This window comes from Oculina patagonica, chromosome 1 (genome assembly GCF_052425735.1).
Source record: "Oculina patagonica isolate OP01 chromosome 1, crgOcupat, whole genome shotgun sequence".
NCBI classification, from domain to species: Eukaryota; Metazoa; Cnidaria; class Anthozoa; order Scleractinia; family Oculinidae; genus Oculina; species Oculina patagonica.
Window position 1 is genome coordinate 17,431,495 of NC_135758.1, and position 14,780 is coordinate 17,446,274.

Here is a 14,780-nt window from a genome sequence, read left to right on the forward strand (position 1 = left end):
TTTCTTTTTGTAGCACACTTAATGTATTGACCAGTATTGACGTACAGAGATGTTCCCGATAGTGTTCTTAAATTAGTCTTGATTGCTCAGTGTGCGCGGCATGATCTAGTGCACGATTTTCCCGCTGAGGTGTTAGTCACGTTCATCCAGTGCGCTAGCAATGCCTCATCCGGGAGTTTAGCGTACAATCATTACGTCACGGTCTAAAGTACAAAAAACCGATTAGTTCCGCTAATGTTACATTTCACCTATTTCGAATAGACAAAAAGTCTTGAAGTTCACCGGCCGAGCGTCTAATAAAGTTGTTAATTTTTAGCCTTCTCTGGCACATAACCAATACTCAAGCAGATTTTTGAGGGTCCTTAGTAATCAATAAAGTCAGGTGACATGAGGTTTTGAAAGTACAGCTCATTGACGTGGGTATCATTTCCTTCTCTGCCCTTGTATGGCTTTTTGACGTCAGGTCATGTTTGTTCAACAGTTGCTAAGCACATATACATTTTAGAAACCGCTCTTTTTGACGGCGGATAAACCACGTTTTCTGCAAAAAATATTTCCCCTAGTACATGTATGCGGTGATCGAGGTTTCTTGGCTGTTTTACGCACGAAGACGCTCAAATAGTATGGTAATTTCCTCCTGCATTGACCGGAAGTTCCACGCTTGATTGAACACTTTGTGACTGTCAGCACACAATGCACGGTATTTTCAACCAGGCCACTCCGAACAGATAAAGGTTTGCACCTCGGAAAAACTTCCTGTTTGTAGTTGACTCATTCGTGAACATAGAGGGTTGCTGATTATATTGAAGACACTCTATTTAAGTATCAACGAGACAACGGTTTTCAGGTACTGGCAAGTAGCAAAGACATTACAAAGGGAGCATCAACACTGATCAACATTACAAAGTTGCGAAGTTACGAACCAACGCATTGGGATTATATTTCAAACTTACGATACAATACTTTCTTCAAGCTTTTTGATTCTGGTTTCGTTCGTGTAAATTATTGAATTCAACATTTCTTCAACTGTATGTCGCTGGAAAGAAGCATGAGTTTGGAAATGAGCGATTTGTTCGCTAAGCAAATGCTAAATATCAACGGACAGCCCGTAAATTTGGACGCTATTGATATCAAAGACATTCAGGAGATTTTAGGGGACACTAGTTTATACCCACCCTGCCTCCAGCCCGCAGAGCCAGGTATGTACGCTGTTAAACGAATCATAATTTAGAATTTAAAATGAACATCATGCAGGGTATGAAACCCTTTAAAAAGTAATTTGGTAGCGCGTGAGTATATATTTTTTTTAATATGGCATTCGGGTTTTAATTATCTGCTATTTATAGTAAGAATACTTATTTAATATAGTTATTGAATGAAGACGAGGAGAGAATGTTTTGCTTCCATCGTTTTCCTTCAAGCTGTAGTTCTCGTTTTATATACTTTAATCATTTTACATATGTCATGTCTGTCGCGGCAATCTTTTGTAGCAATAGGAATGATGTCAGATAATCCAATGTAATAATTACCAAAAATTAATTTGCGTGAGATTTGTGGCAACTTTATAACTGCAATCTTTATTCTTAAACTTCTAATGAAATCTCTGACGATTACATTTTATCATTTTTTTCTGTAGAATATTTCGTAACTGTATGGAAATTTGCGACATTATTAGGTTTCATTACAACCGCACCGCTTGCCACTTTGCAGGCAAGAAATATTAGGTTTTATGGTTTCCCTTTTGACAGTTGTTTGTAATGTTAGTGGGTCAGTAAATGCACTTTGAGTTGTCAGTTGATTTTAACGTGTTCCTTCTTCTGTTATTACATAAATTTCGGATTATTTCGTCTGTTTGTTTTGTTGACCTTGACCGGCTGACCCAAGGCATTTCTTGTCAATTTCATTGTGCGCTCGCTTGTTGTTCATTTCGTTGTAGATTTCATTTCAAGCCTTTAATACATCATTTGTGCCCTTAACAGACTTTAAATTAAGGAAACATATCATCTGGTAGCGAACTAGGCCAGCAATCTGCCGTATTTGCAAGAATATTGCTCGATGCAAATTTAGACACGAAGTTGTCGTCGCTGTATTTGCATTTGAAATCATGTCGCATATAATTCAAATCATTGCGTTCAAATCTGCATTGATTATCTTGTTTCTAACAAAATGGAAGTTGCTTAGTCATATTCCCCTCGAAAAACGGTTCAAATAATAAATTCGGAATTCGAATTAAAAAACAATTTCCGACAATGTGCTGAATCACTAAATTAAGTTTCACCTAGTTTGTCAACTTTTACAGACTTCAGACAAGTAAATTAATAGAAAGGAAGATTAAAAAAGATTACGTTCAAATTGCACACAGTCTTTGTGGTAAGTTTGTCAAGGGTTAGAGTTTTTATTAATGTTTGCCCTCTAAAGTTTGAAAATGAGTGCGTTTACAACTTTGTATTTCCCAGTCACGTCTCGCGCGCGGAGCGTGAATTCACTTCCGGAACGGGTCAAAGGGCTTTACGACACAGTAGTTCTCGATAGGTCTTGGTAAAGCGGTATTATCTCAACCAGAAACTAGTTTTTCACGTTTACGTGACTGGAAAGTAATTTGACTCGCATCATTTTACGGATATTTTATTTTTGTCACTAAATTTGAGTGATCTTTGTGTGCGAGCAATTATTATGCAACAAAAATTGGACGTAATTGAAATTCTGAACACGTTGCCACGGTGGGCTAAATCAGGCTATTTTTAGCGATTCTGAGACGTAAAAATTGCTCCAAAAATTAGTTTGAAACGACAGAAAAACACGAAAGGACTAAAAAAAGACAAAGAGAGGAAGGGATGGTTAGCTCTGGATCAGAGTGACTCAGATCAGCGAATACAGCTGACTTTCATCGCTCGTTTTATTATTAATTTTTTTGTAAACACGTTTATCGCGCCACAAAAACTTGCAAAGACTACGAATACATCCTCCCTCCCTCGCTGAAAGTAAGAATAACAATGATAAAATTAAAATATATACAGCATTATATAGACTAGGAAAAATTAAAAATTAGACATAATCCTTTTTAAAAAGGAGCGTCTAAAGTCGACTTAGGTCGTCTAAAGCTTAAGTCGTCTAAAGTTTTCCATTTTCTTTCAGAAAGAACAATTCGCTCGCGTTCGTTCACATTTCTGAATATTCTTTGGCCATAGCCATCGCAGCGGGGAGTTTCACTTTTGGCCCTCGAGCTAGCGAAACCGTCAGCTACGCAGGTTACTTTGGCGATAAGTACAGTTTCCCTCCTATAAAAAATGTCCTCTTCCAATATCAGGGTGCCTGACATTCTGGAACTTCTTTGCAGATTCGCCGGCTCTCGTACAAGTTAATTCAGTCACTGTAAAACTATTCAACTTTTTTGTACTTCTTTCTTTACGCTTACGATTTTTTTTCTTTTTGCAAAGAGTTAAATTGCATTGTGGTATTTTACGCTAGCAATGTTAACGATCGCCAGTGAGTGGTTTCCGTATCAGTGATAGCAATCATTTGGAAACCAAGCTTAAGTGTAATACTCCATAATTTTCGAGCTTTTTAAAAGTTCGCGGACACCGTACCTCACCGATTTCGCTGAAATTTGCATGCAGTCTTGTTTTAGGGTCCTAACTACCAAATGGATATTAAAAGTTTCTTCTTTTTATTTTGGAAAATATCGAGAAGGCCGTGAAGCGTCCGTGACGGCCCGCCAAACACGTTCTCGACACTGAACCTGCCGTCACAGTTCTGTCAACTTGTATATTATAAAGAACTATCTTTCTTCTTTCTATACAACTAGTCGGAAATTTGAGTTTGATGATCAACGGCCAAGAAGTGAGGATTTCGATTTTTAACAGTCTCAAATTACTAAATGAAGGCTTATAACTCCACTGTTATCTCGATTAGAACAAGCCATTTACCATGAACAAAGCTTGTTCATTGGTGAATTGATACCATTAATGAAAAAATTGGGAAATGTTACCGTTAAGAATAAAAAAGTATGGAACCTCTAGTAATTGGCCATCAGCGCCATTTCAGCGGACAGCTCAAGGAAAGCGGAGGGAAGTCGGAATTAAGAAGAGGAGAATATTCAGATAAGAAGAGAAATGGGAGTACGGTAGAGAGATGGAGCGGAGAAGAATGGGGTACGAGAAGAGGTGGAGCCGGGTGGGAGAAGAAAGGAGGGAGGGAGAAGGGCTGATGGGGTGGGGGGGGGGGGGGGGGTGGAGTGGATAGTGGGAGTCGGGGGTGGACTAAGTGGGAGGCGCGCAAGATAAATGGCATTGTTTAGGAAGGAGGGAGATGGCAGGGGAGGGGACAGGCGCCCCGAAGGTCATCCAGGGGGAAAAAAAGAGGAAGAAACCTTAGCCGGCAGGGGGAAAATTAAAAGCCACCGCACCCCAACACGGAACCAAAGCCACCCCCAGGAGAGATGCACTCTTACAGGTTGGGGAGATGGTATGTATGCGGGATTGGACCAAGAGGGAGTTGTGGCCTAGAGTTAGAGGGTAAAATGTACACGGAGGGAGGAAGGGATAACGACTCGATAAGGCCGCCCGAAGGCGCCCTCGAATAAGCGCCGACGGACAAAAAAGTTTGCCGCCCCCGGCGCGAGTCCCGATGCGCGTAAGGAAAAAAGAACCAAGCAACCACGGACATTTCTTTCCATCAAAAGCGACGTTCTGCAGTTCAAAGTGCTTGTTTTACCGCCATTTCTATTGAACATCCAGTACTTCAGCAAGAGACTGGAATCAGGGGACCTATTTTAATAAATGTAAAGGATTAGATTGGCGTCAAACTTTTTAATAAGCGCCGCCCTCAAATAAGCGCCGCCCTCGAATAAGCGCCGCACTGGAGGCGTAAAAAATTTAATAAGCGCCGCGGCGTATTCGAGTAATTACGGTAGTCTTTTCACCTAGGTCGGCGATAAGGACAAGTATTAGTATGACGCATCAGAGAGGTGTTTATGGAGAGGTTGACTTTAATAAAAAAAAAGTCCGAGATAACAAAAGCAGCCAAGTTCTCACCTGCTTTTTGTAAAAATTGACGAAAAACATTTATTTTAACTTGCTAAAAAGAAATCGAAATTTCAAATCAATGAGGAAAATGTGTTAGCTTCACTGTTTTATGTTGTTCTTGCCGCGAGTAAGCCACGCCTTCTCGAACACGATTAGTGAAAAGTAAGTCTTTCATTTCAAAATCAGCTCCTTATGCTTATTAACAGTTGAGCTCCATCAGACCACTGGTCAGAGATTAAAGAGGACGGAGGCACCACTCCACCCCCCTCCCCCCGCCTTCCTACAACAACACCAAAAAAAACCCCAACTCCCAGTATATGAAACGTAGAAGCGAGTTTTTAACCGCGTAGTAATAATAAACCGTTTGATAATGTGAAAAAATCCGTCGTAGAAATGGTTTAATATAACGTAAATAAAATTAGGAGTCGAGCGATTATACGTCAAGCTGATTTCAAGCAGTTAATTTACTCGAGTTAATATACGAGAGAGACTTGAGAGGGAAAAAAAGGAAGGAAATAATAGATAATGAAAACAGAGAAGATAATTTGAAATAAAATAGAAGTTAAAGAAAAATAAAATACCGAAGAAAAGAAAACGAAAAAATAAAAGTGCCGAAAAAAAGAGAAGATCGACGAAAAATGAAATAAAAGAAAACTAATAGATCTTTTCTCCCGATTGTGAAGAAAAAGTACAAAGATAAGAATTGAGAATGATAGAGAGAGGAAAGGATATAGATATAAATGAGTAGTATAACGTTAGATTTTAGTTAAAGAAAAAGTAGAATGACCTGTTAGGAATGGGATAAAAGCGATAAAAGCGAGAAAGAAGTTTGAAAAGCGAAAAATTGCCGAAAAAATTGGAAAGACGTACGCAAAAATCGCCATATTGAAAGAATTTTAAGATAAGAAAGTGGAATTTTTATGACTTAACCCTTTCATTTTCTCTATTTTGCTGTTAAATGAGGATCCGTGAAATGGCGTGAGCATAGAGGATAATTTTTTTTCTTAAGTTACTTCCAATTTTATTAATGGATCAATCACAATGAAAAGTTTGTTATGGTAATGTTAAAGAGAAGTGGAGTTATAAGTTTATAATTGAGAGTCAAAAACGTTACATACTTCGAACTTCTTGGCGTTGAACAAACAAATTGCGAAATGATATATAGAAAGAAGAAAGATAGTTTATAACTAACCAAGTTATCGAGAAATGTGACGGAGGTTCAGTGTCGAAGTAACAGAACTGATCCGCGGGAAGCCGTTCGGACGCTAAATGGCTTCTCGAATTCCAAAATAAAAAGATAAACTTTTAATATATTTGGTAGTTAGGACCCTAAAACAAGACTGCATGCCAAATTCAGCGAAATCGGTGAGGTACGGTGTCCGGCCAAAGTTCGAATCTTATAGACTATGACAATTAAGCCACGCATAAGAATACGTAAATAAATTAAATGCTCTTCGTGATATTGTGTAACGTGACAGGAAAAGAATTCGTAGCAGTGTAAAATGCCAAGAATTCAAAAATCTTATCCGCAAAGCAGTGTGGTCTGTGTGAGTGTTATAATACTGTCAATTAATTTACAAGGCAGTGGATTCCAGATTCAAGAAAAACGAAATGACTGAAAGCAAATTGATAAGTCATACAAGCAACCTTCTACGATTAAGTAAACATTTGCTAATCACTATAATGTTACTTTTGGAAATTTTGTGTTATATCACGAAAAAAACAGAGTTGATTGTTTTCATGGATTTCTTTGTTCGACTTTTTCTCGTTGCGCGAGGCATCATCTCAATTTGATTTGCTGAGCAATGTTCGCTAGAAGGTTATAGGAGAGGGCTAAGTGTCATTGAAGAGACCAATTATACACTTATGTCCGCAGTTGAGGTAAACAGTCATCAAGTGTGTTTGTTGTGGTTCGAAACCTTCTCTAAGGGCAAGAACACCACGCACGTTCTACTTTTAAAAGGCGACGAATGTCACGTCTCTTGTCTGATCTTCCTCTAACGGAAAGATTTGAAGTCCTAAAAGTGTTCAATTCGTGTCTTCTCCTTACAGTGTCAACACATTGTCAATCAAACACGTAATGAGAATAGAAAAATCATCAATTTGAGGACATAGTTTTGATGCGTCACCAAACTCTCACAACAGATACGTCAATCATTCAGGGGTATTGATGTTTGGCTGTCAGGTCTTGTCAAAAAGTTAACCAATCCTGTCGCAACTTTCTTTCCAATCATGACGTATTGCGGACCTCGTGTAAAAAGACCCTTTATTTTAGTTGCTACGTGCGTAAGACGTGCTATTTCCGTAAAATTTCTACTACAACATTCACTGTAGTTCTAGCAGTATCTTTTCCTGCAGAAAATGGCTAATTTTGGTAAGGGTGTTATAGTGAACTTGACGCGCGACAGCTCGCGAGAGTAGCCGAACTCTTCTTGCGTGGTTGACGCCTATTTAACGATTGGTTTATGCTTTATCGTGCACTGTCGAGATATGGTGCACGCGGAAAGTTTGGAGAGCATGAAAGAAGCGTAAGAGTTGCTCGAAGCGATAGCTGGTGGAAATGTACATCAAAACCCGCGCGGGAAAAAGAATTTTTTGGCGAAGCGATTTGCTCTCGCTACCAGCATGCTCTATTGGATTATGGGGCACGCTTTATACGTTTGCTGAATTTGATTGCGCGGCTCTGTTATATAAAAAGTTACTGGTTTTAATACTCTTGCTGACTTCTGTTATTACTTGTTAGTGTTTCCTTCGTTGGACTGGTCCTGCCACCCGGAGGATTCAAAGGCCAATGTCACTGTTTTGGATTTGAAAGAAGTCTATGAGAAAGGGCAAATGCGACGAAATGCCAGCTCAGAACAGAGATTGTTGAATGCTGAAGTGCACCTTAAGGCAACGGCGCAAAAACCAATTCAGGTAAATATTTGAATAGTTTGAACAGAATCCACCCGCGTGGCACGTGCGAGAGCGTGCAGGTCCGTGCATTTGTGCTTAGTCATTTTACGTCAGTGGAAAAGCCGGAAATGTGAAGAAGCCAAACAGAAAAAAAATGGATCGATTTTTTTCCCTCTTCGTAAAATGTCTTAGTTTTCGTTCGCTCGTTCGGTCTTCTCGCCCCGCCAAGGGTATCGTGAACGGAGATAATTATCTAAACAAAAAAATGTCGTGCGACACTTGTAAGAAAAAAGAAAACCAGTGTTTTTCTTTTCGCGTTCTCTCCATTCACCGCTTCTAAAGCAAACTGAAAAAGAGAGAGTGCGGAAAGAATAGCTCTTGATTCTTATATTGTCATTGTTTTTCGTTCGTGCATTAGTACATGCGTCCTTGTTTACTGATGCAGTTTGGTTTTTTTTCTCCGAAAAGGGCGTGTGCGCTTACGTGGAAAGATGTCCAGAAGCTGCCAGGATTCTTCAGGACTTAAACGGTCGCGTTCCTCTGGACCCAGTGGTATACAGCAGAAAGGAGCTATTCTCTGCGATCTTTTCTGTCAATCTCGATTCAGTTTATTCCTCACAAAAGGGCATTAAAGTGTACGAACTTTCACGCGTCAAAGGCGAGGAGAGGAATATTTTCCGTTTGGTTGTTGAACTCCATTTTGTGGATGGAACGACGAGGGAATTTACCAGTAAAAGTTTCCAAGTTCAAAGCAAAAAAACTCCAAAGCAAGGCCAAGGTTAGTGAAGGAGAAACTTATTACTCAATTGTCGAAGTTTTCGAAGTGATGTTTGTAAAGTGCATGCGAGTTTTCATCTGCGGTTCCAAGGCCTTTTTTTGCTCCACTGAAGAAGTCTAGAGCTAAGTTTTCGTAATGATTTTTTTTTTCTTATGTGCAAGGTGGTATGGCATCGAACGAGCCCTGTTGGCTAACAGTAGGTCAATATTGCTCTTGAAAGATATGTTTTGGAGACACTTCCTGGTGTCTTGTAATTTACGTGAACTGTGTTGTCAGTCGTTCGATTAACAATTACTAGGGTTTGTAACGATAACTAACGAGTCTTCCGGCAGAATAAATTTCTTTTCTTTCTTGCACTGCGTAAGAAATTCCCTGACGTGTAATGTAATACTAATTTTATTACTTTTTTTGTGGCGTTTTTCTGCAGATGAAGATTCATCGAGTGATAATGGCTACTGTGGAACACCAAGTCCAGAAAACAAAAGAAAGAAACGCAAAAGTAAGTGTGCTCAGCTCCTATGTTCTGTTAAAGGGTATGCTATCTCATCGTCAGCTACGTCACGGACAACGCATCTTGAAAAAATTAGCAGGTTTTTTTCAAGTTTGTTGTTTGTAATGCGTCCTTATCTTCGTCTTTTAAAACCATCCTTGGTTATTTTCCCTTTTTTGTTGCAAGTTATGAGAAAAATGATTTAAAATATCGTGACATTGCTCCTTTAAACAACTCGGCGTCATGACAACAATAGTGCAAGCATGTCCCGCCATTTTGTCCTGTCTGTTGCCATGGACTCCAGATCTTAATCCGTACATAAGGGTATGCTATCAATATAGGTATAACGGTTCTTGTTACCGTGATGATTTGAAGCGTGATTCACAGAGCACGCAATATTAGGAATTAATTAGACATTTTAGACATCTTATCGCTGTACATTTGCACGAGTCGTACAGCGATACTAACAGTTAACTGAGTAACATAGAATGTTTATTGTTGAACATTCATTCAGTCTTGCGTTCTGTTCTTGAAGTTTCAGGATTTGATTCCAGTCCGGGTGGAAGTCTGAGCAGCGGCATAAATAGCGCGGACAGTAAGTTATTTCACTTTGTTGCTTGTTTGTTTTCTTTTCTTCCTAGAAATCTAAGAACGCCAGCGGACGTCATTCCACTGCCAGAGAACAAAAATAACAAAATACTCTTTTCATATGATTTTGTGTAGCGCTTTGCGAGCGAGAAATGACATTATAATCCCAACTTGTCATAGAGAAATTAAAAGCTTTTCCTTTCTCTCTATTATCGTTTCTCGTCTATTTCTCGTCGCCTCCTTAAAAAATGACAAGAACAGAACAAAGAGAAACAAGTGTTTCAAGTTTTATTCAGTATGTTTTAGACACGGCCCCACATGTCAAGCTTTTAGCTTTAAACACAAGCGTGCATACCTACTTTACTTTATTTACGTGACACAAAATGAGAACAGAAAATAGATAACGTAAGAGGAGAAGCTGAAGTAGTGATTGATTCACGAGAATCATGAAGGTTTAGGAAGAGGTTGAGAAACCTTGTCATTCCTCACTGTTCTATGTGGGATTTATCCAATGTTCAATTAAACTGATATTTTTGTGTTTTTCTCCCTAAGGTATCAGCGCCTCTGAAGTAATTACAGAACGCCTCGAAGCTAAATCTGCTGTCATCGATGAACTAAAAGTCAACAAGCCTGTTGTCACACAGAGAGGAGACATTGCTTATCACTTCAAACTTGACAAGGCTGAGCACGACCTTCCACTTGAAGAGGGTGACATCGTGGGAGTCTTTGAAAGTCCTGACGGCAAAAGTCACATCGAAAAGCTCTCGCATTTCAATGCATCTCGAGCCAAGCTGGCGGGAGTTATCAGTAGATCAGCGTATCTTGAGGCTAAGACCCCTGCAGAAGATGACGAGAAAGGTAATGCAGATAGAAGGGTTTGACATCCTCAATCCGGCCTCTCCTCTCTCTCATCCCTTCTCAGGCAGTTTTCCTCAAATGATCACCCCCTTGCCAGCCTGACATTCCCTTTCAGATTTACTGAAGTCTAATTACGAAAATACTTTTGTCATGACTCTTCAAACTAGTATTTCAAGAAATGTCGAGGACTGGTAAGGCGGATTTATGTGTTGGTTGACATAAAACACTCATAAAAATAAATACAATCGTATCATAAACATTATCTTCTCACAGTTAATTTATGGTAGGGCTTAAGTTAACTTAAACTAGGTTCAGAAAGCCTCAGCATTGTTTGTCGTTCATGTCGTTCCTGAATCTTTCTATTTTCAGTTCTGCACGACCTCGTGTGTGTGATTGGTATGGTCGGTGTTAAAGTTCTAGGACCAGTCAAAAATGGCGAGCGAATCTTTGCCTCTCTGGAACATCCGGGAGTTGCCGTACCTCAGAGCCGTGTTAGTGAGGCTGTGTCCAGTGACGCCTTCCTGCTCGGCCAAACACTTGAACGCCTGGACGCTAAAGAACACGAAGTGAATGTTGCGCAGTCTTTTGTCTCGATCTTGTTGAGTATTTCTTCCGGTCACGTGGCAGGTGCCGTCGGTGATTTGCGGGAACACATGAGGGAGGATTTGAAAACGGAAGTGAAACACATCAAAAAGAAATGTTTGAGAGGTACTTTTTAACACAAATATCTAATACTTTCCAGAAAAAAATAAGTATTAGTGAGTCGAATTGAAGCGCAAGGGTAAGAGAAAATATTTACAAATGCTTCTTGACCGTCTTCAAGTTTGTTGCTTCCTATCTGTTAAATTCATATTTTTTGAAACTGTTGTTTGCATTTTGAAATAAGTCAGAATCCGCGCGTGTCTTCTTTTTGCAGTTATAAATTGTTCTGCATTGTAGTAAATGTTTAGTTCCTTTGACAGCCTCCTTCATATAGCTTATTTTGCCAACTAATCATTTCAGGTTTTCGCCGCTGGTTGTTGGCGGGCTTCATCCTAGCAGTACTATTAGGAGTTTTGCTGTATCAGTTATTCGCCCCAGGCACCGCGCTTCGTTACTTCAGGTGCCGCCAGGGATCCATTGACAACAGTGATCTGTGGTTCACATTCACCACTCATGATATGCAGGTATGTTCAGTCCAACCTCATTCTTTTTGTTGTATAACTTTGCCTACTTCCTGTACGGCTCTTTTCCAGGCCTTCACGGTATCGTTGACGTCACTATTCGTTTCGGTGAATTATCCTAGGCAACTGAACGGCCCGGGTTGGCTGCGACAAAAATAGAGGTCTTGGAACAAGGCAACACTCGAACAGCATTCTTTTAGTTATGAAATGAATATATGAAATTCATATATTTGTACTGCGGATATACATTTTAAGCAAATGAAAGGTCATCACAGTAATGTACTCAACTTAAGCAGTTGAGAAAAGCAAGCCTGAAAAAAATTCAGGCTTGAACGGGAATCGAACCCATGACCTCTGCGATACTAGTGCCCAGTTGGCTTGATAGCTCAGTTGGTTAGAGCGCTGCACTAGTATCGCAGAGGTCATGGGTTCTCTAGGGCGCGAGGTACTTGTACCCGTTACTCTGGAAATCGAATTATTCAATTTCAATTCCTATTTTATGTTCTTCATTCAATGTAGAACATAGTTAACGATTCTCAACACAAGCTGATAATATTCAATAAGCAACATTTAGTTTTCTTTACGCACATATTTCATTGATCAAAATCTCCTTTTCTCGACCCAGATTCCTCGTGTGCATGGCATCGAATTTAAGTGGGACAAACTGAAGAAGAAAATGGATTTGGACTTTGGTAAAATAAACTACACAGGTAAGAGAAAGAAAGAAAGCCAACTCCGTTGCTTACTTCCTACTATACGCTATACGGGTATGTTCCGTTGACGTTTCAGGTCTAAGATGTGATTCCAATTAGGACTTTATAGGTTTGAAATATGGTCGCTGAATTGCAAAAAGTAGTGTCAAATTTATACCTTTTTCTTTATCTAAACCTGGTCGTCGTCCTCTTTATGTCTAGTCTGAGATGGAGTATAGCAAATTTAAGCTTTTTGGGTCTAAGAAAGGGTAGGGGTTCCTAGTCCCCAGCGGAGCACCTACGCAAACTCTTCCAAGTATCTCCCCGGGAGGCAATGCTTATTAAACTTAATCATAACTATAACAAAATTCTCGAATCTGATTGGTTCTTAGCCCGCCCTATTTTCCAATCACAAATTGTCCAATTACAAGGTGTCCAATTAAAAGGCGTCCAATAACAAGGTGCAAAGTGTCCGGCAATAACAAAGTTCGCGTGCTTTGATTGATTAATGACCCGTATGATAACAGACCGAATTGGACTCCACTCAGTCCTATTACCATTGTTTATATCTGAGATTAAAACATGCATTTCTGTTTGTGTTTTCCTTCAGACGCGCACTATTATTTGAATCTGGACCGTTGTGCTTATGGTGGGATTCGACCTGTGGGTTCTCCAATGGACGGCAAAGAGATGGTGCGGGGTGCAGAAATAGTAGCTGTCAATCACAACTGTACAACTGTTTATTATCACGCAGAAGAATGGTCGCCTTACGACAGCGGCAGAGACATTGTATGTTCAGCGCATCCCTGACAAAGGATGCATTAGAGGATTTGTAGGAGTCTTTGAGTTTGCACTGTCGCGAGACTCGACGGTTTCGCTTTGAAGTTCAGCTTAAACGACGGTTGCATTCAAAGTGGAATATTGAAGAGACAGGTTTTAGTTCCACGAGGGATGGAGCCCGATTGTTGCAAATATGAAGCTTTGTTGGTTAAACGCTTGCGTTTAGAAGCATTGAAAGATCAGTTAAACATCTGTCAAGGACGAAAAGGAAGAACATGTCTTTAAAGATAGTTAACTTTGTTGTTTTATAACTGCGATGGCTGGACCAAGCATACTTGTTAGGTAATTTTGTATTCATATTGATTAGGACTGTACGATTGTTGCGTTGAGGCTCGCCCGATATCCATGCTTGACATTCGTTCTATCTTTATTGGAATTCGGTAATTCCCGTTTTCACTTAGCGTAGAAAATATCATCACATCTACGTTTTATTACTATGAAGTGAAATAACATCCCACTTCTCATAACCGTTTTCATTACTTGAAATTTCAAGGTTTCATTGTAACAAAAATTTTGGTACACTTCGTTCATGTTTTACCCTTAATTCCTCTGGGTAGCTGATTTTCTCTTCACTTCTCCTTGAAATGATTCATTCTAAATTGCTTTCGCTGTTTTACCACTTGTTTATGACAATAAACGATCTGATAAACCCAGAAAAACGCCTTGACGCAAAACGAAATTCTCCCAACGAGAATGATGAAAAGTTTACCAACAACAGGAAAAACAGTAAAGAGAAATTTACTACCCATCTGGGGATTTAAAGGGTTGAATTTCTATTAGTGTTAATAATTATTACATTCTTTTATTAAGTTTCAAGAACATATTAACTACACATGCACCACCATACTCGAAATACGCAGTTGGCAGTTAATCTGAATATGTGGAGGAAAATTAGAAATGTTTAGTTCAGGTATGATTCCTAAAGTACAATCACAGAATGATCACTCTCCAAATATCACACTTTGCCAGGTTTACACGATATATGTCACGTTACTAAGCAGCATGCTGGCCACAGGAATCCACGACCGAAGGCTCAGGCGAACTTGGAGGGTTGATCCTGATTCAAATCGCTAATCACAAATTGCTCCGTCTGCCAACGAAAGCTAAAATAAGTAAAAAAGAAGAAACAAGAAAGGCTGGTCCTTTTATTATATTATGTATATTTTCATGGACACTAAAATAAGAAATGGATGGAAAAAGTAATTAATTAAACTGCATTTTAATGATTTTGTTTTTAGAGAAATTAGAAATTAGTTTAACCAAATGAGTTTTGCTGGCATTGTAATTTATTGAGAATATTACGCAATTATTTTTTTTCAATACATACTTGCTGGTTAAGCATGTTTAAAAATAATAAAGTGAGTTTTTTTTTTAACATTGTTATTCTATTGGTGTTGACAAAATTTAGTTTGACCAAGACTCAGACACGGTGCTTGGTACTTGCCGCTGTTG

The 14,780-nt window shown here is 39.3% G+C and overlaps 1 protein-coding gene across 1 annotated transcript; it reads left to right on the plus strand.

The window, feature by feature from the left end:
- The first annotated feature begins 507 nt into the window (after positions 1 to 507).
- Positions 508 to 14,703, plus strand: LOC144659643 (uncharacterized). Its single transcript, XM_078520132.1, has 10 exons — positions 508 to 1,199; positions 7,768 to 7,940; positions 8,388 to 8,697; positions 9,125 to 9,196; positions 9,723 to 9,782; positions 10,328 to 10,633; positions 11,003 to 11,341; positions 11,636 to 11,799; positions 12,422 to 12,506; positions 13,099 to 14,703. Exons 1-10 carry the CDS (start codon positions 1,031 to 1,033, stop codon positions 13,296 to 13,298), a joined length of 1,878 nt encoding a protein of 625 aa, XP_078376258.1. The 5' UTR covers positions 508 to 1,030; the 3' UTR covers positions 13,299 to 14,703.
- Positions 14,704 to 14,780: the final 77 nt, after the last annotated feature.